General features: G+C 38.9%; 1 protein-coding gene across 3 annotated transcripts in view; it reads left to right on the top strand.

The window, feature by feature from the left end:
* Positions 1-27,510, top strand: part of ABCB11 (ATP binding cassette subfamily B member 11) — a 104,572-nt gene that overhangs the window by 31,493 nt on the left and 45,569 nt on the right. For 2 of the 3 annotated variants that reach the window (XM_082630372.1, XM_082630370.1), the window contains exons 8-15: positions 8,973-9,144; positions 12,001-12,125; positions 13,355-13,529; positions 19,548-19,661; positions 22,047-22,157; positions 24,374-24,499; positions 25,424-25,474; positions 25,894-26,097. In XM_082630372.1, the coding sequence (XP_082486498.1) occupies positions 8,973-9,144; positions 12,001-12,125; positions 13,355-13,529; positions 19,548-19,661; positions 22,047-22,157; positions 24,374-24,499; positions 25,424-25,474; positions 25,894-26,097 (1,078 nt within the window). The remainder of the gene's footprint in view (positions 1-8,972; positions 9,145-12,000; positions 12,126-13,354; positions 13,530-19,547; positions 19,662-22,046; positions 22,158-24,373; positions 24,500-25,423; positions 25,475-25,893; positions 26,098-27,510) is intronic. The other variant, XM_082630371.1, reaches the window with a different exon arrangement.

Here is a 27,510-nt window from a genome sequence, read left to right as displayed (position 1 = left end):
TATAACAAAGTGAATCAGCTATATGTATACATATATCACCATATCTCCTCCCTCTTGCACCTCCCTCCCACCCTCCCTATCCCACCCCTCTAGGTGGTCACAAAGCACCGAGCTGATCTCCCTGTGTTATGCGGCTGCTTCCCATTAGCTAGCTATTTTACATTTGGTAGTGTATATATGTCCATGTAACTCTCTCACTTTGTCCCAGCTTACACTTCCCCCTCCCCGTATTCTCAAGTCCATTCTCTAGTAGGTCTGCGTCTTTATTCCTGTCTTGCCCCTAGGTTCTTCATGACGAATTTTTTTTTTTTAGATTCCATATATATGTGTTAGCATGCGGTATTTGTTTTTCTCTTTCTGACATACTTCACTCTGTATGACACACTCTAGGTCTATCCACCTCAGTATGAATAACTCAATTTCGTTTCTTTTTATGGCTGAGTAATATTCCATTGTATATATGTGCCACATCTTCTTTATCCATTCATCTGTCGATGGACACTTAGGTTGCTTCCATGTCCTGGCTATTGTAAATAGAGCTGCAATGAACATTGTGGTACATGACTCTTTTTGAATTATGGTTTTCTCAGGGTATATGCCCAGTAGTGGGATGGCTGGGTTGTATGGTAGTTCTATTTTTAGTTTTTAAAGGAACCTCCATACTGTTCTCCATAGTGGCCATATCAATTTACATTCCCACCAACAGTGCAAGAGGGTTCCCTTTTCTTCACACCCTCTCTAGCATTTATTGTTTGTAGATATTTTCATGATGGCCATTCTGACTGGTATGAGATGATATCTCATTGTAGTTTTGATTTGCATTTCTCTCATGATTAATGATGTTGAGCATTCTTTCATGTATTTGTTGGCAATCTGTATATCATCTTTGGAGAAATGTCTATTTAGATCTTCTGCCCATTTTTGGATTGGGTTGTTTGTTTTTTTTTGATATTGAGCTGCATGAGCTGCTTGTAAATTTTGGAGATTAATCCTTTGTCAGTTGCTTCATCTGCAAATATTTTCTCCCATTCTGAGGGTTGTCTTTTCATCTTGTTTATGGTTTTCTTTGCTGTGCAAAAGCTTTTAAGTTTCATTAGGTCCCATTTGTTTTTTTTTTTTTTTTTTTGTGTGTGTGTGTGTGTGTGTGTGTGTGTGTGTGGTATGTGGGCCTCTCACTGTTGTGGCCTCTCCCACTGTGGAACACAGGCTCCGGATGTGCAGGCTCAGCAGCCATGGCTCACGGGCCCAGCTGCTTCGTGGAATGTGGGATCTTCCCGGACTGGGGCATGAACCCATGTCCCCTGCATCAGCAGGTGGACTCTCAACCACTGTGCCACCAGGAAAGCCCCCATTTGTTTATTTTTGTTTTTATTTCCATTACTCTAGGAAGTGGGTCAGAAAGGATCTTGCTGTGATTTATGTCATAGAGTGTTCTGCCTAGGTTTTCCTCTAAGAGTTTGATAGTTTCTGGCCTTACATTTAGGTCTCAAAATGGATTAACATTTTGAGTTTATTTTTGTGTATGGTGTTAAGAAATGTTCTAATTTCATTCTTTTACATGTAGCTGTCCAGTTTTCCCAGCACCTCTTATTGAAGAGGCTGTCTTTTCTCCACTGTATATTCTTGCCTCCTTTATCAAAGATAAGGTGACCATATGTGCGTAGGTTTATCTCTGGGCTTTCTATCCTGTTCCATTGATCTATATTTCTGTTTTTGTTCCAGTACCATACTGTCTTGATTACTGTAGCTTTGTAGTATAGTCTGAAGACAGGGAGCCTGATTCCTCCAACTCTGTTTTTCTTTCTCAAGATTGCTTTGGCTAATGTCTTTTGTGTTTCCATACAAATTGTGAAATTTTTGTGTTTCCATACAAATTGTGTCTTTTGTGTTTCCATACAAATTGTGAAATTTTTTATTCCAGTTCTGTGAAAAATACCAGTGGTAGCTTGATAGGGATTCCATTGAATCTGTAGATTGTTTTGTGTAGTATATTCATTTTCACAATATTGACTCCTCCAATCCAAGAACATGGTATATTTCTCCATCTATTTGTATCATCTTTAATTTCTTTCATCAGTGTCTTACAATTTTCTGCATACAGGTCTTTTGTCTCCTTAGGTAGGTTTATTCCTAGATATTTTATTCTCTTTGTTGCAACGGTAAATGGGAGTGTTTTCTTAATTTCACTTTCAGATTTTTCATCATTAGTGTATAGGAATGCAAGAGATTTCTGTGCATTAATTTTGTATCCTGCTACTTTACCAAATTCATTGATTAGCTCTAGTAGTTTTCTGGTAGCATCTTTAGGATTCTCTATGTATAGTATCACGTCTTCTGCAAACAGTGACAGCTTTACTTCTTCTTTTCTGATTTGGATTCCTTTTATTTCTTTTTCTTCTCTGATTGCTGTGGCTAAAACTTCCAAAACTATGTTGAATAATAGTGGTGAGATTGGGCAACCTTGTCTTGTTCCTGATCTTAGTGGAAATGGTTTCAGGTTTTCACCATTGAGGATGATGTTGGCTGTGGGTTTGTCATGTATGGTTTTTATTATATTGAGGTAAGAAGTTCCCTCTATGCCTACTTTCTGCAGGGTTTTTATCATAAATGGGTGTTGAATTTTGTCAAAAGCTTTTTCTGCATCTGTTGAGATGATCCTATAGATTTTCTCCTTCAGCTTGTTGTATGGTGTATCACATTGATTGATTTGCATATATTGAAGAATCCTTGCATTCCTGGGATAAACCCCACTTGATCATGGTGTATGATCCTTTTAATGTGCTGTTGGATTCTGTTTGCTAGTATTTTGTTGAGGATTTTTGCATCTATGCTCATCAGTGATATTGGCCTGTAGTTTTCTCTCTTTGTGACATCTTTGTCTGGTTTTGGCATCAGAGTGTTGGTGGCCTTGTAGAATGAGTTTGGGAGTGTTCCTCCCTCTGCTATATTTTGGAAGATTTTGAGAAGGATAGGTGTTAGCTCTTCTCTAAATGTTTGATAGAATTCGCCTGTGAAGCCATCTGGTCCTGGGCTTTTGTTTGTTGGAAGAGTTTTAATCACAGTTTCAATTTCAGTGCTTGTGATTGGTCTATTCATATTTTCTATTTCTTCCTGGTTCAGTCTCAGAAGGTTGTGCATTTCTAAGAATTTGTCCATTTCTTCCAGGTTGTCCATTTTATTGGCATAGAGTTGCTTGTAGTAATCTCTCATGATCCTTTGTATTTCTGTAGTGTCAGTTGTTACTTCTCCTTTTTCATTTCTAATTCTATTGATTTGAGTCTTCTTCCTTTTTTTCTTGATGAGTCTGGTTAATGGTTTATCAATTTTGTTTATCTTCTCAAAGAACCAGCTTTTAGTTTTATTGACCTTTGCTATTGTTTCCTTCATTTCTGATCTGATCTTTGTGATCTCTTTCCTTCTGCTAACTTTGGGGATTTTTTGTTCTTCTTTCTGTAATTGCTTTAGGTTTAAGGTTAGGTTGTTTATTTGAGATGTTTCTTGTTTCTTAAGGTAGAACTGTATTGCTATAAACTTCCTTCATAGAACTGCTTTTGCCGCAACCCATAGGTTTTGGGTCATCATGTTTTCATTGTCATTTGTTTCTAGGTATTTTTTGATTTCCTCTTTGATTTCTACAGTGACCTGTTGGTTATTAAGTAGTGTATTGTTTAGCCTCCATTTGTATTTTTTACAGATTTTTTTCCTGTAATTGGTATCTAGTCTCACAGCGTTGTGGCCGGAAAAGATACTTGATACGATTTCAATGTTCTTAAATTTACCAAGGCTTGATTTGTGATGCAAGATATGATCTATCCTGGAGAATGTTCCATGAGCACTTGAGCAGAATGTGTATTCTGTTGTTTTTGGATGGAATATCCTATAAATATCAATTAAGTCCATCTTGTTTAATGTATCATTTAAAGTTTGTGTTTCCTTATTTATTTCCATTTTGGATGATCTGTCCTTTGGTGAAAGTGGGGAGTTAAAGTCCTCTACTATGATTGTGTTACTGTGGATTTCCCCTTTTATGGCTGTTAGTATTTGTCTTATGTATTGAGGTGCTCCTATGTTGGGTGCATAAATATTTACAATTGTTATAAATTCTTCTTGGATCGATCCCTTGATCATTATGTAGTGTCCTTCTTTGTCTCTTGTAATAGTCTTTATTTAAAGTCTCTTTTGTCTGATATGAGAATTGCTACTGCAGCTTTCTTTTGATTTCCATTTGCATGGAATATCTTTCTCCATACCCTCACTTTCAGTCTGTATGTGTCCCTAGGTCTGAAGTGGGTCTCTTGTAGACAGCATATATATGGTTCTTGTTTTTGTATCCGTTAAGCCAATCTGTGTCTTTTGGTTGGAGCATTTAATCCATTTACATTTAAGGTAATTATCGATAATGTATGTTCCTATTACCATTTTCTTAATTGTTTTGGGTTTGTTATTGTAGGTCTTTTCCTTCTCTTGTGTTTCCTGCCTAGAGAAGTTCCTTTAGCATTTGTTGTAAAGCTGTTTTGGTGGTGCTGAGTTCTCTTAGCCTTTGCTTGTCTGTAAAGATTTTAATTTCTCCATCAAATCTGAATGAGATCCTTGCTGGGTAGAGTAATCTTGGTTGTAGGTTTTTCTCCTTCATCACTTTAAATATGTCCTGCCACTCCCTTCTGGCTTGCAGGGTTTCTGCTGAAAGATCAGCTGTTCACCTTATGGGGATTCCCTTGTGTGTTATTTGTTGTTTTTCCCTTGCTGCTTTTAGTATTTGTTTTTTGTATTTAATTTTTGATAGTTTGATTAATATGTGTCTTGGCATGTTTCTCCTTGGATTTACCCTGTATGGGACTCTCTGTGCTTCCTGGACTTGATTAACTATTTCCTTTCCCATATTGGGGAAGTTTTCAACTATAATCTCTTCAAATATTTTCTAAGTCTCTTTCTTTTTCTCTTCTTCTTCTGGGACCCCTATAATTCGAATGTTGGTGCATTTAATGTTGTCCCAGAGGTCTCTGAGACTGTTCTCAATTGTTTTCATTCTTTTTTCTTTATTCTGCTCTGACGTAGCTATTTCCACTATTTTATCTTCCAGGTCACTTATCTGTTCTTCTGCATCAGTTATTCTGCTATTGATCCCTTCTAGAGAATTTTTTTTTTTTTTTTTTTTTTTTTTTTTTTTTTTGTGGTACATGGGCCTCTCACTGTTGTGGCCTGTCCCGTTGCGGAGCACAGGCTCTGGACGCGCAGACTTAGTGGCCATGGCTCATGGGCCCAGCCGCTCTGCGGCATGTGGGATCCTCCTGGACTGGGGCACGAACCCATGTCCCCTGCATCGGCAGGTGGACTCTCAACTACTGCGCCACCAGGGAAGCCCTAGAGAATTTTTAATTTCATTTATTGTGTTGTTCATCACTGTTTGTTTGCTCTTTAGTTCTTCTAGGTCCTTGTTAAACGTTTCTTGTATTTTCTCCATTCTATTTCCAAGATTTTGGATCATCTTTCCTACCATTATTCTGAATTCTTTTTCAGGTAGACTGCCTATTTCCTCTTCATTTGTTAGGTCTGGTGTGTTTTTGCCTTACTCCTTCATCTGCTGTGTGTTTCTCTGTCTTCTCATTTTGCTTAACTTACTGCGTTTGGGGTCTCCTTTTCACAGGCTGCAGGTTCATAGTTCCCCTTGTTTTTGGTGTCTGTCCCCAGTGGCTAAGGTTGGTTCAGTGGGTTGTGTAGGCTTCCAGGTGGAGGGGACTAGTGCCTGTGTTCTGGTGGATGAGGCTGGATCTTGTTTTTCTGGTGGGCAGGTCCATGCCTGGTGGTGTGTTTTGGGGTGTCTGTGGCCTTATTATGATTTTAGGCCACCTCTCTGCTAATGGGTGGCATTGTGTTCCTGTCTTGCTAGTTGTTTGGCATAGGGTGTCCAGCACTGTAGCTTGCTGGTCGTTGAGCGAAGCTGGGTCTTGGCGTTGAGATGGAGATCTCTGGGAGATTTTCGCCGTTTGATATTACGTGGAGTTGGGAGGTTTCTTGTGGACCAGTGTCCTGAACTTGGCTCTCCCACCTCAGAGGCACAGCCCTGATGCCTGGCTAGATCACCAAGAGCCTGTCATCCACACGGAAAAAGAGAAAAAAGGAAAAAAATATATATATATATCGTTGCTCCCAAAGTCCACCTCCTCAATTTGGGATGATTCGTTGTCTATTCAGGTATTCCAGAGATGCAGGGTACATCAAGTTGATTGTGGAAATTTAATCTGATGCTCCTGGGGCTGCTGGTAGAGATTTCCCTTTCTCTTCTTTGTTCGCACAGCTCCCGGGGTTCAGCTTTGGATTTGGCCCCGCCTCTGCATGTAGGTCGCCTGAGGGCGTCTGTTCTTCACTCAGACAGGACAGGGTTAAAGGAGCAGCTGATTCGGGGTCTCTGGCTCACTCAGGCCGGGGGGAGGGAGGGGCACGGAGTGCGGGGTGGGCCTGCGGCGGCAGAGGCCTGCGTGACGTTGCACCAGCCTGAGGCGCGCCGTGTGTTCTCCCGAGGAAGTTGTCCCTGGATCCCGGGACCCTGGCAGTGGCGGGCTGTACAGGCTCCCGGGAGAGGAGGTGGGAATAGTGACCTGTGCTTGCCCTCAGGCTTCTTGGTGGCGGCAGCAGCAGCCTTAGCGTCTCATGCCCGTCTCTGGGGTCCGCGCTGATAGCCGTGGCTCACGCCCGTCTCTGGAGCTCCTTAAGGCGGCGCTCTTAATCCCCTCTCCTCGCGCACCAGGAAACAAAGAGGGAAGAAAAAGTCTCTTGCCTCTTCGGCAGCTCCAGACTTTTTCCCGGACTCCCTCCCGACTAGCCGTGGTGCACTAACCCCTTCAGGCTGTGTTCACGCCACCAACCCCAGTCCTCTCCCTGGGATCCGACTGAAGCCCGAGCCTCAGCTCCCAGCCCCGCCCATCCGGCGGGTGAGCAGACAAGCCTCTCGGGCTGGTGAGTGCCGGTCGGCGCCTATCCTCTCTGCGGGAATCTCTCCGCTGTGCCTTCCGCACCCCTGTTGCTGTGCTCTCCTCCGGGGCTCCAAAGCTTCCCCCCCACCCCGCCCTGCCACCCGCAGTCTCCGCCCGTGAAGCGGCTTCCTAGTGCGTGGAAACCTTTCCTCCTTCACGGCTCCCTCCCACTGGTGCAGGTCCCGTGCCTATTCTTGTGTCTCTGTTTTTTCTTTTTTCTTTTGCCCTACCCAGGTATGTGGGGGAGTTTCTTGTCTTTTGGGAGGTCTGAGGTCTTCTGCCAGCGTTCAGTAGGTGTTTTGTAGGAGTTGTTCCACATGGAGATGTATTTCTGATGTATTTGTGGGGAGGAAGGTGATCTCCACGTCTTACTCTTCCGCCATCTTGAAGCTCCTCCAAAATGACTATTAAAAATTGAAAGTCGGGATGCTATAATTTGGTTTGTAGGTCCTGGACTAAATACTAGAAATGAAGTATTATAGAAGAGAGTTTAGAGGACGTAGGGTTATTTGATCTCGGAAAAAGAAATTGAGAGATGTCACAATCTATGTACCCATAAGGAAAACAATATGATTAGAAAGAATTATCTTGCTTTGCCTGTTGACATAATTTCCACATATAGTGACAAAAACAAAAAAAAATTCAAAATAGTTTGAGAAAGATTCAAACTGAAAAACTAGATTTAAATCCAGTTTACACCTAAATACTAGTTTGGGTCATTAATAGTTTCCCCCCCACCCCCGCCCATAATTTTTGAATGAGCCCTGAGTAATGAGAACCGTTGAACTGTGTTGAATTAAAGTTTGAGGTCCCATGAAAGACAGTTAGTGTGTAGTGTAGTGAAGATAAAAGCAGACTGAATGTTGGGGCCCCTAGACTCCAGCACTCATTCTGCCCTTTACTTACTTTGACCTTGAACAGATACTTAACCTTGCTAGAATACAATTGTGTAATCTCTCTGTAATGTCTAAGGTCCTTTTCTGCTATCAAGTCCTGAGCCTTGTTTGCTCCATCTGGGCAAGAGATTATGGGAATGTTCATAGGAATATGAATTTAATGTAATTAAATCAACCAATACTCTGGAGCACTTGCCCTATGCAAGGCATAAAGATATACCACAGAGCTCCTGATCTCAAGGAACTTACAGCCTAGTAGGAGGGATAAAGGGTTCAAGCAAATAATCAGAGCTAACGTACATTGATTGTTTACTATATGCTAGGCACTGGTCTACATATTGGGTTGGCCAAAAAGTTCGTTCGGATTTTCCATATGTTACAGAAAAACCCAAACGAACTTTTGGGCCAACCCAATACTTTATGTGTATTAACTAATCCTCACTGCTACCGACTGAGGTAGGTTCTGTTTTTATCTGCATTTTATAGATGAGGAAACTGAGACACAGAAAGGCTAAGTAACTTGCCCAAGAAGAGCCTGTGTTTAAATTCGGAGTCTGGCTCCAGAGTCTGTGCTGTTAACCACAATTCTATACTGCCTATAAGCAGAAAGCAACAATTACATACACATACATATACACATGTATACAGATTAATTACATTGCTATGGAAACACAGGAAAGTAGTTATTACTTCTCCCTGGGGGATTATATAAATTTTTATGAAATAGGTCATATGTGAGTAGAACCTTGAGGTGGAAAAGATTTAGCAGGTATAAAGGAAAGAAGGGCTGTTTAGGACCAACCAAGGATATTAGCTTTAAGAAAGAAAGGGACAAATAAGAGGGTTTCCAAAAGTCTTTGCCTATGTTGAATGAACACCAGTCAGGAAAACTGGATTAAGGACACACTCCCTTGGCTATGAGGAGAGAGGCTTGCTGCCCTCCCAAGCTGCAGCAAAATTTCCAAGATGTGAGAAGCTATTAAGTTTCCCAAGGGCAATGGGGTACAGAAATAGGAGTGTTTAGAAAGGAAAGATTGTACTTTCTCAGCAAGATATTGAATTGACCAAATTCAGTTTTAGTGACCAAAGCCTCTCTTGTTTCTAGTGATATTAACAAAATCAATGATGCCATTGCCGACCAAATGGCCATTTTCATTCAGCGCATGACCACGAGCATCTGTGGGTTCCTGCTGGGATTTTACCGGGGTTGGAAACTGACCTTGGTTATTATCTCTGTCAGCCCTCTCATTGGGATTGCAGCATCCATCATTGGTCTGGTAAGAATGTCTTCTCACTTCTCTCCATGGGAAGACTTTTGCACTGAGAAACAGCCAAAAATGTGAAGCTTGATTCCCTTCTCCTGAGTATGTTTAGTCAACATCATTATCACCATTTTGATTTATTTTGTTTGATTATTCCTCAGTATCAAATAACATTCCATTATTAGATTAGGGATTAATAATGTTTTAATAACACAAATATTATGGTATTAATAACAATAACAACTACATTAATTGAATATTTACTATTTTGCCAGGCACTATTAGGAGCCTCAAGGACATGATCTCTAATTTTACAACAATCTTATAAAGTATTAATGCCATTTTAAATATAAGAAATGGAGGTTCAGAGAGGTAAAGGGACTTGTCTGGAACTGCACAGCCAGTGAATGACAGAATAGGATTCAAATTCAAGGAAGCCTGATTCTAAATCCCCACTCATTCTGCAGTGTGCCTGTGGCTTCCCGTGGTCTCCCAAGTTCAGATGCTCCCCTCAGAAAGGCCCAACAAATAAAAGAGATTTCTGCAATTACACTGTGTTCTCCATTCCATCTGATCAGTTTCAGAGAGAGGGTTATCTGACCCATTCAGAGAAGTATCCCAGTCACAGTTTCGATTTCCCAGGTATGCAGGCCAAGAAAAAGTATAGGAGTAGGAATTTGGGGTCATCCCAGTTAAAAAACACTCCCAAGGATTGAGAAATTATTCTATTTTACTTTTAGAGCAGCCACATTAGATAACAGGTCATGGGGTCAGGTACACTAATAATTTGCTGTAAATGAGAATAGAATTTAAGTGAAAAGCTGCACATACGTTCACATCATTGAGCTACAGGTACCGATCTTCATGACTGTATTTTCTAGCAAAATACTCTCTGCACTCCGCTGGCCGTATTACTCAAATATTTCCCAGGTAATACAGAGGGACAATAGCAAAGAGCTCATTCCACTTAACTAGGTCACCACCTGGCTCTACCACCTGGCTCAAGAAAGATATGTTCAACTTGTCAAAATGTCAGTTTCCTCATCTTTAAAATAAGGTTAGTACCTCCCAAAGTCATTATGATGACTCAAGGCATTATCCATGTTATGCACTTAGCATGGCATCTGGCACAGAATTAATTACTAATGAGATATTAGTTTTTATTTTTTTCCCAATCCACCAAATCATGCAAGTTTTACAACAGTCTTTCCTACCAAATGCTTTCCAGCTGCACTTCAGGGAAGCCTCAGCTTCCACAGAGGGTCACTGGGGAGTCTGCAAACATTTGATTCAGGCATTTTTTCCCTTCAAAAAAATTTAATCTCTTTCTTCAAACCCACAAAAGATTAATATTCACACTCAAATGGATCATATGTCACGTTTTCACATGTTGGAGACCAACAGCATAAACTGGTTAACTTGATTTCAGATAAGCTCAAAGCACAGTTTCTCTTGTTGTCTCGTGTCCATATTTCAACTTCTTGTAAATGTGTCACCGATTTGGAATGTTGTAGCTCTGCACTTGTTTCTTCTTGAATTCAGGTGTGTGCATGTTTGTGTAAAATGATTCGAGCAATTTCACTAAGTTCAATTCAAAAGCAGGACAAAAAAAGGTGGAGGAGGCAATATATGACATATTAGAATATGACATATTAGAACTGATTGTAGGTTTTGTATGCCTTTGTATGACTTTTATATACCTACGATGGGAAATATGAACAACTGTTAGATATTTCCCAATATACATCTTTTAAGTTCCTATATCAGTTTAATTGAAGTATCCAGAGATTCTTTAATGTGCCATTACAATAAAAACTGATAACATTCTCAACTACTCATTACATATTTCAGAAGTAAATTAGAAGAGGATTGTGGTAAAAACTGCCATACCATCCAACGTCAAATTTTAATGTTGATTAAAATAGCCTTACTTTCCTTTATTGTTGCCTTTCAATTCACAAGATTTATAAAATGTGGACTTGTGAAATAAATATATTGTAATAAAATACCACTTTTACTTATCTTATATGTTAAAATTCTGTCTAAGATTTTGTTTGATAAGGGTTTTGCTGCTAAAAGTTCAGAAAAACTTGGAAGATAAACTTCCTTAATCTGGGTACTATATATATTTTTAGGTTTCTGAGTCAGTTAATCTTCCACAACATTTGCTTTTTCCCCTTCTTGTTTCTTAATCTGTGCCAGGGAAGTCTTTGGTGGTTGATTCTAACTAGGACTCAATCCAGGTCCAATTTTAGAAAAACTAACTTGTTTAATATTAAGTGCAATGTCTTTTTCTTTCCTTTTGTAAAAAGCAAAACTAGTTAGTTGAGTCCCTACAGTTGAGTCAAGTGGTGTAATATTTATCTGAAGCTTTCTCCTATGGAATTACCTCTGCTGCATCATGCCTTTGCATGCTCAGAACCTCTCCCTTATTCTATATTCTAATGAATATGACACCTGCATGGGCCTCTGGTCTTTGCATGTGGTATTTGTCTGTAAACTGTGACATGGCCTTTGGACAATAGCAATGAACTCTGACATGGTTTGACTTGAAAACGTCATTAATATGATGACTGAAACACTGTGGTCACATAGAATGCCCTATTTAGTACATACTCTGTGAGAAGTTTTGTTGAGGCTGACTTTTAATGGAGTCATTTTGATATGTCAACAACCAAACACCCATGGATGAGGATTAACATGGCTCAAACTTGGACCAAATTCTTTCCTTGGTAAACGCTGTTCCAGTGGGAATCTAGTCTTGTATTAAACTGTGCTACATGTTTGCTCCGCTAGATGAATCAGTGAATGGCGGAGTGACTTACCTAATTATCTGGTCTTCACATTTTATTTTTTTCGTTTGGACTTCAGAGTGTGTCCAAGTTTACAGACCATGAATTGAGGGCCTATGCCAAAGCAGGGGCAGTGGCTGATGAAGTCCTCTCATCTATTCCAACAGTGGCTGCTTATGGTGGTGAGAAAAAAGAGGTTGAAAGGTTAGTTAATTGAAATGTCTGCCACTTTCCTGAACTTTGTTGATCTGCATACTACCCTGAATCTTCCCCATTTTGTATAAAGTGGCAGATTCACCTTGCTATGGTACCCTGAGGGAGCTTTTGTTCAAGAGGTAGCTAAGCTAAGCAATTAGATTGGTCAAAGCACCTACAAAAGACTCCCAAGACTTTAGCTCTGTGTTCTTGAAGATGATGCAGTTGGTGGCTTTTAGAAAGCCATCTTAGGTTGGATATTTGTTTCAAACTCTGATGGTGTGTGTGTGTGTACACACACCATACTTCATGCCAGTCTAAAACACTGTCTTCTGACATTAAGGAAAATCCTACCTGATCTAAAATGCAATTTTGCACATTTTTATTGAGCACTTTTTATTCAATGTGTTTTATTCAGCTACTACTGTACTATATACTCTTTTTAAGTCTAAGATTTCCATTTAATCAAATAAAAGTTAGCATTGATATATTATAGACCATCATTATAGGAGATTAACTGTTAATGAAAATCAAAACCTAAATGACCAAAACAACACAGTTGTCAAAACTTTGATTTTATTTATTCTTCCATTTATCTAGTATTTGTTGAGTGCTTATCAGGTGCCAGGTACTGATTTTATAAAACAGACACCAACTTAACTAAACTTTTATTTCATATGTTGTAGATCTAGTATGATCACATTCTTAGTTGCTACCAAATTCACCAGATGAAAAAGAGAATAGGATTTACAACCTCTGATTATCCTCTTTTCATTTTTTTTCTTTTGCTTCTTTTGTTTGTGAAGTGATTACCTTACTTCTCATAAAAAACTGCATTAGCATATTTCCTCCACTATGGAAGATATTATCTTTCATGTCATGTGACTTAATGAGAGAATTCAAACACAAATAACACTAGACCCCTCATGGTCAAATATTAGTGTTGAAAATTCTTTTCTCTTGGGACAAAGCTTACCCCACTGTACTCATCCAAGAAGTAATCAACTATGAGGCTTTGTTAGGCATCATCCTTTCAACACATTGTCATTGCCAGGTTGAAGCAAATTTTAAGGAACTACACAGGCATTATTGTTGTTTTCTTTCCCTAAAGCTGCTCTGTGTTTGGAATGATTTTATAATCATTGATTAAAACCACTGCATTGTGGCCTGTTTTAAACATTTTAACTTGAACTGCTGCTGCTGTTGCTGAAATAGACTCAAATGTTTTCTCTTCACAGGTATGAGAAAAATCTTGTGTTTGCCCAGCGTTGGGGAATTAGAAAAGGGATAGTGATGGGATTCTTTACTGGATTCATGTGGTGTCTCATCTTCTTGTGTTACGCTCTGGCCTTCTGGTACGGCTCCAGACTCGTCCTGGATGATGGAGAATATACGGCAGGAACCCTTGTCCAGGTACTTCCATCTTGATGACCTAGATAGAACATTTCCTGCCGGTATCTCAGAAAAGTCCACAGTGAAGGCATTCTGTTTATCCCGTTAGTGTCTGAAGGAGGAAAGCCTCAATGATTTGATGGAGTCCATCTGTTGAAACAGCAATACTTATGCCTTTTATAGTAAAGGGATGCTGAGCATTTGAGTTCATGAGACTCGTGATTTCATGCTTTCCAATCAACGGAAGATTTTATAGCTGTAAAACAATGATTTTTCTGATTGAGTCCAAAAGATTAAAATGGAAAGTCAGGGATCTCCTAGTTAAAAATTAACAGCTTATGTGGTTGAGCTTAATAATGGCATAAGATATGTGCTAATGGACATAGTTGTTACATACACTCACTCATAGTTACTAAACTACAAAGCCAATAATATCCTCAACTGAACAGGTAATACAAGTATATTTTATTCCTCACTTGCACTGTAGCCATGCTATAGCTAATGCCTTGGCTACTTTAATTTCCAGTATCTTTTCAGTTGTCTTTTCAAGAATTAATTATTGAGCATCTACTATATGCCAGACTCATACAAAGTGTAGAGAATTCAGTAGTGAGCAAAAGAAATGTGATATTTGCCTTGATGGAATTTACAGTTTAATGGGGAAGCTAAACAATAAATAAACACATAATGCGTAATGACGATGGTATTATATGCTACAGAGGACAGGGACCTCGACAGTGAATAGCAGGTGTGGATGGAGTCAGGGAAAGCTCTTTCTCCCGCTCACCTTTCCTCCTTAGTTTACACCGCCTCTCCTTACAGTTAGACTGTTGTCATTGTTCAAATTCCCAACTGGATGGCACTTCCCCAGTCAGGTCTTCCATGCTCATCCAATCTTTTATTCTCCTGCATGGTTTGCTGAACTTTTCCTTCAGAGTCCTTGAATGAATCTGAACACTTGCATTTATTTACATTTGTTCCTGTCCCTTCCCACCCTCACACAGTAAGCTCCATGAGGTCAGGGAGGTAAAACATGAAATATATGTTCCATTTGGTCTGTTAATTATTCAATAAATTATATTAATTTAAAAAGCATGGAAGTGGTTTCATATAAGATTCTTAAAAAAATATTTTGGCTCCAGATTCTAGGTAGGACAGGCATCAATTAAATAATGCAAAATACCATAATTTTGTGCACCAGAAATTTGCTAGCCAGAAGCCTTCAATTTAAGACCTACTGCTTTTATATAAATACTTATCTAGGGAAAGTTGAATAGAAATTTCACTTGCAAATAGAAATGATTATTAGAGGTCAGACCATAATCATTCTAAGGCACTGACTTTATTTCATTAAGAGCATGGTAATACACTAAGAATGACTTTTTAAAATTCAGTTTTTCTTTGAAAGATAAACAGATGGCATCACTTGAAGTTTGTTTAAAAAAATTAAATATGATAAATCATGTTAAAATGTTTTGTAAACCTTAAAGGGATAGCATAGATGGAAAGTGTTACTATTATCGTAATTTAACCACTTTCTTAATAACTTTAATATAGCTTTGCACATTTGAAAAGCCAGTGAAAATAGTGCAGGTCTAAAATCTGACTATAAAGTCCTTTGTCTTTATTGACCTAATGATTCTTAAGAACTTTCAGCTTTACCACACTAGAAATACCAGTAGTTGACTTTAGTCTCAGCAGCTTGTATCTGCTCACTATGCAGAAAGATATGCACTGAGAAAAGACATCCTTCTTTTGATTCCTTGCCTGCAAGGAGGGGACAGAAGTGTGTACAAATAATGGTTCAGAGGGAAAGATGAAAAAATGGTAAATTGAAAATACACAATTCCAGTTGGAATCACTGAATTACCACTGAGTTACCCTTGGTAACTCTCTCCAGTGAAGATCCAATTTTATGGTTCTGTTAAAAGATAAACTGAAGCATATTAAAATTTTTAGAAGTTTGTTTGAGAAAAAATAATTCCTTTTGGGCACAACAAACCAGAAATGGTTAGGGGGGTCTATTAATAAAAGCTAGGGGAAAGACTTTTATAGAGAAGTGGAGGAAGCAAAGCAAAGGAATTATTTGATCGACTGTAGCTTAAGTAGTTACCTTATTGGGGAAAGCCTAATTGGCTGTTCGTGATTGGTTGTCCTTAGGTTTTGATTTCTTAGCCTTGAGGCATGCAGGCTTAGGTTCTGGTCGCTTAGGTAGGCTGCTACATTAGGTGGCATTAAAGCCACCTCGGTCTGACGGCGTCCTTGTTTAACTCATTTAACAAGTTCTCACCTTCAAGTTTCCTGCCCGTTGGATTATAGGCTACTCTATACCTTCTGTAAATAATTCCTTCTCTCAACTGATATTTCTTGAGTACTTACTATGTGCAGACATGGCAAACTATGTGTCTCTAACATTTTAATCATCAATAACTAACCTCACCTCCTTTTCCTAAACTTTTCCTTGCAAGCCTCCACTTACATCTTAAGAAACTTTTCTCTGGGAAGATGAGAGGCATTCTTTAACGGTATAATCATTGGTAAGCATTCCCTTTCTGGTTCTCTCTCTCCCTCTCTCTCTCCCTTTCTCTTGAGCGTGCATGCACTTTTTTGGCCATGCTCTGAGCAACAAACTATAAAGGCTGAGTTTGCATAAGCTGAGTTGAGTGTTTTTAATACATTAAACTAATTAACAATTAGGTTAATCTAACACATTTTGTGATGCACAAAGTCATTATTGGCTGCATGGTAATTGGGCATAAATGATAAGTATTTCACATAAATGACTGTAATTAGTATCACTTGTACATGGACAAAAAACATACTCTATGATCTATTATGAAAAAAAGATGAAAGGGAACTGAATGGTGCTGATGGCTGCTCTTTCTTGCCCCTCTTAAGTTTCAGGACTCGATAATGAAAAAGTAACAGCAGTGATAGAGAGGAACATTATTCAGTGTATACAAGGTGTCAAGCACTGAGTGAAGTATTTAATATAATTACCATGTGTAATACTCACAACTTCATTCTGTAACTGATGCCATTATGCTACCAGTTAAAAATGAAATGGAGCCATGAGGTTGAGAAATATATGCCAGGTAGCACAGGGTGGGATTTGAGCTCAGATCCCTGTGACTCTGAGGCTTGACCCATTAACTACTGTCTTCCTGTTTCTGAATCTCTTCCAAGGGGCCACAGATCCCTTTTAATTTAATTTATTTATTTACTTATTTAATTGAACTCTAGTTGATTTACAATGTTGTGATAGTTTCAGGTGTAGAGCAAAGTGATTCAGTTATATATATATATATATATATATATATATATATATACCCTTTTTCAGATTCTTTTCCATTATAGGTTATTACAAGATATTGAATATAATTCCCTGTGCTATACAGTAGGACCTTGTTGTTTATCTATTTTATATATAGTACTGTGTATCCATTAATCCCAAACTCCTAATTTATCCCTCCCCCCTTTCCCATTTGGTGACCATAAGTTTATTTTCTATGAACAGATCCCCTTTTCTCCAGCACAGCACACCCACAGATAAATTATTCCGCAGAGGTCTCTTTTGCTCTCCCTCTTCCCACACCACAGTCCACAGGGCTGAAGAGTGAGATATTTGGGGTGAGAAATGATGTGTGCTAGCTACTGCGATGGTATTAGGATGTGTACCTCTGTCTGTCTCACTCCCTCTTTCCCTGAGGACCCCGAGAGAGATGTTTGCTTGAGGTAGTGCTTGCAAAGCCAGGCTGAGCGAGGGTTTGACTCCAAACTTCAGTTCAGGCCACTAGTGAGTTGGTCTAGAATCAGCAAACCATGGCCCACAAGTGAAATCCAGCCTGTGGCCCGTTTTTGTAAATAAAGTTTTATTGGAACATAGCCACAGTCATTCATTTCCTACCGTCTATGACTGCTTTTGTACTACATAGTCGAGGAATTGAGTTGAATAATAGCTTCAGCCCATATGGCCTAAAAAGCCTAAAATCTGTACTAACTGACCCTTTATGGAAAGTGTTTACTGACCCCTGAACTAGGACATGTGGAAGGCTTCATTTGCTCAGTTAGAAAGACCTCTGATGCGGGTGGTCTTAACACAAATTAGACCACAAGTACTGTTCTGTCTGTTCATCTTCTCACTTCCTAAGTGTGGAATCTCACTTCTTTCATCATCATCATCACTATTATTTATGTGGCTGACATTGGATTAATCACCTTTACACACATTATCATTTACTTCTCATAATAATCCCTTGAGGTATATGCAATCATTATCCCTGTGTTACAGATAATGAACTACTGGGGCTTGAGAGAGTAAGTAATCTGCCAATGAGAGGAAGTACCTGCCATAATTAAGGAAAAGGACAGATGGACAGATGAAGGACAGATGAAGGGAGAATGTTTGTCCCCATGCATAGAATAGGGAATTCAGGGAGAAGGCAAGAAGGGGCCGGCCCACAGCATCCGGATATATAGAATAGAGAGGTTCCTGAGAGGGAGGAGATGCCTGACTGGCTTTGAGAAGCTCCATGGTCCAGCCATAAGGGAGAAGGAGAATGGGGAGGGACTCAGGTATTTTGCCCTGGTGTGCTATAACCCGTGGGAAGAATCCAGCTCATGAAACCACCACAGACTAGGTTTATTTGATTACCCGAAAAAGACTACATTCATACAGGTGCCAACCTTTATTTTAGCTCAGAAAATAACTCCAGTCCTCAATAGATGGTGGCCAACGAAACAGCCTCCATGTGAGTCACGTGACTAAAGCTCGTTCTTTGGTTGAAAGGGTGAAGTCTTGTGCTTCTCCTAGAGGCCAACATGAGGAATTGTCTCTTTGCTTCTTTATAAACAGCACTGATTAAAAACAGAGTGCTCACCTACTAGAGAATGGACTTGAGGACACGGGGAGGGGGAAGGGTAAGCTGGGACAAAGTGAGAAAGTGGCATGGACATATATACACTACCAAATGTAAAATAGATAGCTAGTGGGAAGCAGCCGCATAGCACAGGGAGATCAGCTCGGTGCTTTGTGACCACCTAGAGGGGTGGGATAGGGAGGGTGGGAGGGAGGGAGACACAAGAGGGAAGAGATATGGGAACGTATGTATATGTATAACTGATTCACTTTGTTATACAGCAGAAACCAACACACCATTGTAAAGCAATTATACTCCAATAAAGATGTTAAAAACAAAACAAAACAAAACAGAGTGCTGTTGGGTAGGAACATCTGATCATGAGCAGGTAGCCTTCCCCTAACTTAATGAGATGACCACGTTGGTGAATCAAAGAAGAGCTTCCCCAGCTCTACACAGGAACCTGGCCACTCCACTTGTGTGCAGCAGCAGTAGATGAGCCTGGGAGCTGGACACAATGTCAGTCAAGAGCCTGGATTCAAATAATGCTCTACCCCTTAATACACGTTGAGACATTGTGTAAGTTAGGCAGCCTCCATACACCTCTGTTTCCTCTTCTGTTGTAAGGATTAAATGAAGTAATACGAGTAGAGCATTGAAACACATACCTTACTATTATTTTTATTATTGCTAATAGTAGTATAGCAGTAGTTATCCTAAAAACTAGTTCACTAGTAGTAGGCATATTTGCACGTACCAGTCTCTAGGACAATCAAGCTAATCACAGTGTCTTTATCATTTCAGCAACCCTTGAACCAGAAGTCTTTAACATTATAAGGCTGTTTATAAAATGAATCAATTATCGTATCACTACTCGAACCCACTCAGTGTCTATATGCTGCCTTGCTTACACCTCTTACTGATCTAAAAACATGTTCTTCTTTGTAGAATAGTGATGTTCAATCAAAACTAATGTAGTCTTTTAAATCAAAACAGTAGAAAAATTGGAGATACTTTGCAGAACAAAAACTGTTCCTAGTGTTTCCAAAGAGCTATTTAGCTTTCAAACTCCCACAGAAGAATATTTCTGAGAAATCTTTGAGTTCACATGGGCAGCCCAAATGACAGTGAAGACTATTTACAAATTGATGAAAACTATGTTTGTCTCTTTTTATTACAGATTTTCCTCAGTGTCCTAGTAGGAGCTTTAAATCTTGGCAATGCCTCTTCCTGCTTGGAAGCCTTTGCAGCTGGCCGTGCAGCAGCCACCAGCATTTTTGAGACAATGGACCGGGTATGTAAAAGCAAAAAGTAAAGGCCATTAGCAGGTTGGGGCTGAGGGGAGGAATGAACTCATGAGGAATTTATCCTCAATGTTAAAAAATATGAGAAACTATCACAATGCCCTTAATTCAGCAGTACTTAAATAAGTGCTGTCATGAGCCAGACCCCATTCTGAGCTGGCAGTGCAGGAGTGAAATAGAACAAATAAGGCCCCTGCTCTCATATCATATGGGAAATAGGCAATACCGAAGTAGGCACATTCAAAGATAAGATAATATTGGATGGTGATAAGTACAAGGAAGGGAGTAAAATAGGTCAGTGTGAAAGTGCTTGGGATGGGGGATGGAGCATTTAAATTGAGTGACAGTGACACCGTTTCTGAGCTGAGAACCAAAGGAGGTGAGTCAGCCATGCAAAAGGGGACTCGTGGGAGGAGAGATGCCTGAGAGGTGAGAGCAGGGAGGTATTCATGGAAGAGATCTCCAGGTTGGAAAAGGGCTTGGTGAATGTAAGGAACTAAAAGTCAGTGTGACTGAACAGAGTGAGCAAGAGACAGAGGCTGGAGGAATGGGAAGGGGCCAGATCACGCAGGACTTTAAGACCAAGTTCATAAGATTAGATTAACTTCTAATTGTGACAGAAAGTCTACAAGATTGTAAAGGACCCTGGCAGCCTGGCTAGGATTTCCCTGGTTAAGTTATTGAAGACATCAGAGGTCAAGCTAGAGAGGTCAAAATTCAAGAACAGAAGGGGGGAGGTGGCAATATGTTGTTTTATATTTTGGGGTTTCATTTATTGGGGTATAAAAAGATTGTTGAAAACCACATAGAGCTATCCAAAGTCTACCTCATTCTTAGGGTTGTTGCATGCTCAAATTAGATGACGAGTCTGAAAGGCCCCTGAAACGATTTACAAAAAATTAAGGCGTTTAAAAATTATTTTATTGGGGCGTCCCTGGTGGCGCAGTGGTTGAGAATCCTCCTGCCAATGCAGGGGACACAGGTTCGTGCCCCGGTCCGGGAAGATCCCACGTGCCGCGGAGCAGCTGGGCCCGTGAGCCATGGCCGCTGAGCCTGCGCGTCCGGAGCCTGTGCTCCGCAACGGGAGAGGCCACAACAGTGAGAGGCCCGCGTACTGCAAAAAAAAAAAAAAGAATTATTTTATTATTTTTACTAGAGACCAAAGAAGAAGAAATAGATGACACTGTAGCCCCAAATAGAATTATTATGATGAATTTCTCTCACTAGTGAGGGAGAGGAAAAAAGTTGACCCTGGATTGTTCTGGTAGTCGGAGATGACCCTCACTCTTGTCTGATGACCTAGCATGGTTAAGTTCTTTTTTTTTTTTTTTTTTTTTGCGGTACGCGGGCCTCTCACTGCCGTGGCCTCTCCCGTTGCGGAGCACAGGCTCCGGACGCGCAGGCTCAGCGGCCATGGCTCACGGGCCCAGCCGCTCCGCGGCACGTGGGATCTTCCTGGACCGGGGCACGAACCCGTGTTCCCTGCATTGGCAGGCGGACTCTCAACCACTGCGCCACCACGGAAGCCCTGGTTAAGTTCTGAATTAGGCTCACCACTAACAACAACAGAGGTGGAATTCAGCATATCAGTTGAAAGTTGGTATATTTGAAGACACCACTTGAGGACGTTTAGTTAGTTTTAATCATCATCTACAATAGATACTTAAATGTTGGATACTACTGGACCTTGGCCTCTTGAGATGTCTCTACTTCCTCAAGTGAACAAATGGGCATATCACCTGTCTAGTTAGGTTACAGTGATGATTACATAAATGAAAAAAGCATATTAAAGCACCTTGTACATTGTCTTCTGTGGTATCTCAATTTACAATACTCCATAATAATATCAATATATTATATACTAATATATTAATTATAGATCAATACTATATATTTCCATAACATCTTATGGAAAAACCCAAATGAACTTTTTGGCCAACCTATTATATTATTTTATTGTCATTATGTAATAATATATCATAGTAGTATACAATAAATACTAATTAATTAAATTAATGTGATAATATTTTATACCAATTGTATGATCATTGACATGTTTTATATTAATTATAATTAATTGTATATTACTTATTTATGTAAGTTTTGTTATATATAAATATATGAAATATATTAATACTATTATATAGTAATGGTAATTACAATAGTAATAATCTCACATTAATTTCTCAGTGAATGGTAGTGAATATTATTACTATCATTAATGCATATTTAATGTGGAAGCAACTTATCTTTGGCATATCACTGCAGTGTTTTACCTGGTTGTTGTTCTGTTTTATGAATCAGTTCAAACCGAGATGGACAGTAAATGCATATAATACATGCTGTTGCTATATTCCTTTTATATTCTACTCCAGAAACCCCTCATTGACTGCATGTCAGAAGATGGTTACAAGTTGGATCGAATTAAGGGTGAAATTGAATTCCATAATGTGACCTTCCACTATCCTTCCAGACCAGAGGTGAAGGTAAGTGCCAAATTCTTCTTTGATGATTCATTTCCAGAGCCACAGAATAACTGTTTTTATGAAGCATGACTTATTTTCCAGGAACGAGGCAGAGAGACACGTTTCTCTGTAAGTATCCTCAGGTGTCTTGCGTTCCTCAGGCCACAAACCATATTCCTTGTGATAATAATATATGCAAATCTCTCTGGTGGCAACACAGTCTGGTAGCACACTCAGGTTAAGTCAACTGAGTGATGCTCTGATAAAATGAGTGGCAGATCCTGTCACTGTGAGCACAAGCTAAACAAACTGCAAAACAATCAGAACAATCCAGAAGGATGGCTTATCAACCACATCCTTAAAGCCTGCAGAAGGCGGGACACTGAATGGGTAGGGAATGAAGTGGCAAAGGAAAGCTGCTGTCTTTGACCTTTTTTATTCCCTATCCGTAAGTTCACAAGGATCTCTAGATCAGTCCTTTAAGGAAAGGTAATCTTGTGATATTGTGGTCACATGTCTTGTACTAGGTGATTGTCCAGGGCACATGGTGAAGAAAACTTACAGTTTTCCCGCACCTACTGAGCAAGTATCTTTAAAGCCAATTTACCCCACAGGAAAATTAGGACCTACTCCCCAAATGAACTGGCTTTGGGAGGAGACTTATTCCTCATTTTTAAAAGAGTATCTTTAGCCACCCTTTCTTTTTATTTTTTTAATTGAAATATAGTTGATGTACAATATTGTGCTGGTTTCACGTATACTACATAGCGATTTGACATTTGCATAAATTATGAAATGATCACCACGATAAGTCTAGTAACCATCTGTCCCCATACAAAGTTATTACAATATTATTGACTACATTCCTTATGCTGTATATTATATCCACGTGCCTTTGTTTTATAACTGCAGGCTTGTACTTCTTTATCCCCTTCACTTATTTTCCCCTCTGGGAACCACTCCTTTGTTCTCTGTATCTCTGAGTTTATTTTCATTTGGTTTTGCTTGTTTGTTTATTTTGTTTTTTAGATTCCACATGTAAGATCATACAGTATTTGTCTTTCTCTGTCTGACTTATTTCACTTAGCATAGTACCTTCTAGATTTATCCATGTTGTCGCAAATGGCAAGATTTAATTTTTTATAGCTGAGTAATATTCCATTGTGTGTGTGTGTGTGTGTGTGTGTATGTGTTTATATGTGTATACCACATTTTCTTCATTCATCTATTGATGGATACTTAGGTTGCTTCCATATCTTGGCTATTGTAAATAATACTGCAATGAACACTGGTATGCATGTATCTTTTCAAATTATTGTTTCTGTTTTCTTCTGGTAAATACACAGAAGTGAAATTGCTGGATCATATGGCAGCTCCATTTTTAATATTTTGAGGAAACTTTGTACTGTTTTCCATAGTTAGCTACCCTTTCTTAATACTATTTCTATTACCCCCACAGAACTCAATCCCATGCAACTTAATTCTAATACTACATACTTATAATGTAGGTAAATATACACACACACACACACACACACACACACACACACACACCTCATACACATCTGTATATAAAACATAGTTACATATATTCCGAGAACGTTTCTGAAGTATATTTTTGATTACTGTAATATAGCACATATATATATATAAACATTAAATGTCAAAGTATGTAAAAGTGCTTTGTGAAATATAGATCACAAGGTAGTACTTACTCAGTAAAGATTTTTGAACAGATGACTGAAAGCTTCATTTATAATATCTGTTTGGAGCTAGTTCATAATAGCTGTTCAACAAATACCGGTTGAATTGAAATACATTTATGTCATTTCTGTTTTTTCTTCTATTCCAATGCCAGTAGTTTGTTTTAATAAAGTCTTCTACTGCTAAGTGGCTTTCTCCCCTAAGCTAATTGGGACAGTCTCCTTGAGGTATCCTGACGTGTCAGAAACATTTTAAATTAGATTCTAGAACATACTTTTCAAAGTCGGCCTGGCTTATTTACTTCAACAGTGTTTTATTTGTTGGCTACAGCTATCAGTTTATTTCTAAGTAATGTGCTAAATGCTAAAACCACATCCTAGGCATTGTTTACTAATTTTTCTGGTTATTGAGGGAAATCAGTGGATATTGCTGTGAGGGCATAAGTAAACACATACACAGTGTCCTCACAAAGCATTCTAACTTGTAGCCTAATTGACAGCAATCTGAACATTGCTCTTTTCTTTTCTCTGCAGATTTTAAATAACTTAAGCATGGTCATTAAATCAGGGGAAATGACAGCTATGGTAGGATCCAGTGGAGCTGGGAAAAGCACGGCACTGCAGCTCATTCAGCGATTCTATGACCCCAGTGAAGGCATGGTGTGTATTTTCTAGAAAATTCTTAATCCACGGGGATAGGAAATTGCAAATCATTATACATTGGTCAGACACAAAGACCTAGCATACACTGAGACCATCCTGACATCTGCATAGTTGACAGTGATTTTTGACGGAACCAACTGGACTAATTCCGTCCATGGTGGTTGTGTTCGATAAATAACCAGTCCATATGCTCAGTGATGTAACTGAATGTGCAGATACATTCAAAATGGTATTGCTGCCTCTTTAGTGAGGGAACATTTCCATTTCTTTCTTCTTATTGTAACAAAATTATTATTTTTCCCTAAGGTTCTCCAAACACTAAGTATAAGAAAGTTTACATGACCAGAATTAACAGAGAACAGCTCTTGATTATTGCTTTGAGAAGTTAGGTTAAAAAACTACTGTTTCTTTCTCCTTGTGTTTATCTGACTATAAACATAGATTGAAACTTAAAAAAAAACTTAATAGTTGCTATTTATCAATATTATATGTCAAGTGCTTTATGAAAATCATCACTTATTTTCACAGTGACCTCCAAAGATAAATATGCCTGTTTTGCAAATGAGGAAGGAGAGAGATTGAGATCTGAACCCAGATCTGTTGGATGCCAAAGCCTATGCTCTTTTCACTCTGCCTCAAAATCATTCTTGTCAACATCTCCTTGATGCCTTTAGATAGGATCATTTGACTGTATATTAAATGACTTCCATGCAATGAGCTCTGTATAATGCATGTACTGTCAGAGTGACATGGCAAATGTGATAGAGTTCTCTTTCTTCACAGACACTTTGTTCTCTGATTGGGTATTCTTTGCTACATACCACCATAACTATATTCTGAATATATAGAAATCATGTTTTCTTGATGTAAAATTTTTACTTTTTTCTAATAGTAATATTTATTTACTTATCGCACTTACAGTTTCAATTGCTTTTGAACAGCCAAGTGTCATTTGATGAGTCTGGCCAGAAAGTAAGATTTTGTTCTAAACACATATATACAAGATAGAGATCATTGCTTATTTTCATTGTGTCTTTTGAAGTTCATTTTGGCCTCAAGTCAAAAGATAAAAATATTCAAAGTATGGTGAATAACTGACTCTACTCTTTATTAAGGAATTAAAAACTTTTCTACTCCTGGGCCGATCATGTTAAACTATATCAAGTGAACTTTATACCAATTGTGTTTCTACAGTGAATTGTCCTACAGCTATACTTGATTTCAATTTTGTTGTCATCCTTATATTAACAACCACATTGTAAGAGGAATTGTTTCTTTTACAATCTCGTTGGTCTCTTTTTTTTCTCCCCATAGATCAAGTACAACCTAGTAGTATAACTCAGAACTCTGAAGGATTCCAAGAGAAGTGACCTTGTATTCTTGTTCTCTAGGTGACCTTGGATGGCCATGACATTCGCTCTCTTAACATTCAGTGGCTTAGAGCTCAGATTGGGATAGTGGAGCAAGAGCCTGTTTTGTTTTCCACCACCATTGCAGAGAATATTCGCTATGGCAGAGAAGATGCAATGATGGAAGATATAGTCCGAGCTGCCAAGGAAGCCAATGCCTACAGCTTCATCATGGACCTGCCACAGGTATCCCTAGCCTCTCATTCCAGAGGGAAACCCAGAAGTCATAGAAGGCAAAAAAATTACACAGTAATGTACATTTCTTTTCATTTGATTATTAAAATCTTAATGTCATGTTTTAATTTTATGCCCAGAAGTGTATCTTGAGTTTCTCCCCTTTGTCTGAAAATATGTTGTTGTTAATATATTAAAAACCTACCAAACTGGGGTAGCTTTCTTTTAAAAGCTCCTTTGACCCAGATACAATTTCCTTATTCTGTCTATTAAGCATTTGTCTAAGTGGATGATAAGTTTGTCATGTGGCAGTAACTTTCACAATGCCCTTTTGATGGCTATCATTGTCAGTGCTCTTTAATTTTCTTGTGCTTGGGCAGCTAATACTGTGTCTTCAGTACTGTATCTCACATATTCAAAATTTCCTCATTTATCTTTATTTTATACAACACGACAACAAAAACCAACTCCCTAATAGTATACTTGTACGGATTTTGCAGCCAATGGTCTGCTAAATGGAAGAGTTATTATTACTAGTTTACACATAGTTAGTGCTTACTACATATCAGGCACTGTTCTAAGCACTTTACATCTATTAATTCATTTAACTCTCACAATCATCCTGTCAGGCAGCTACTATTATTATCTGCATCTACTGATGGAGAATTGAGGTTCCAAGAGATCAAATCACTTGCTCAAGGCAGGAGAGACAATTATCTCATCCAGGTGGTCTGGCTCCAGAGTCCGTGCTCTAGAATACTTCCTACTCAGCCTTCTGAAATATTTGTATGAATAGGATTTCAGCTGTATTATATAGTCTGGTGGTTAAAAAGTCTAAAGCTTTAGAATCAGTCTGCCTCCATACAAATCCCAGCTTCTCTACTTGCAAGCCTTATGAACTTGGGCAAATTACTTTGCCCCCTCAGGCCCCAGTATTTCCTTATGCATCAATTGAGCAGAATAGTAGTACCTACCTCATGTGGCATCTGTGAGGACTAAATATGATGATATGTGTAGAGGGCTTAGATTCATGCTTTCTACATGGTAGATGCTCAACTCACGTTGGCTAATAATAAGCAAGATAAGAGTCTGACCACAATGCCCCATTGTGAGATTCCAATATAACGCTAGACATGCAAGATACTCAGTAACTGTTTGCTATTCACGATAATGATTTTAAAGCTACTTTGATCTTTCATTCATAATATATAGACAGTTTTAGCATTGTGTTTTTCTGTGTTGTCTAGCTAGAGAAAAGAGACAATGCTTTGATACATGCTCTAATCCTCTAAGATGGATTTTCAGGACCCTGATCCACTTTTATTGTGGTGGAAACATGTTATTTGAAGTTGAGCTAAGGAGAAATATTTTTACATCCCAGAATGAAAGGATAAATCAATATCTTTATTTTATACACAAATATTG

The sequence above is a fragment of the Mesoplodon mirus genome, assembly GCF_964341445.2.
Source record: "Mesoplodon mirus genome assembly, chromosome: 8".
In the NCBI taxonomy this organism is placed as follows: domain Eukaryota; kingdom Metazoa; phylum Chordata; class Mammalia; order Artiodactyla; family Ziphiidae; genus Mesoplodon; species Mesoplodon mirus.
This window is presented reverse-complemented; position numbering and strand designations above follow the sequence as displayed.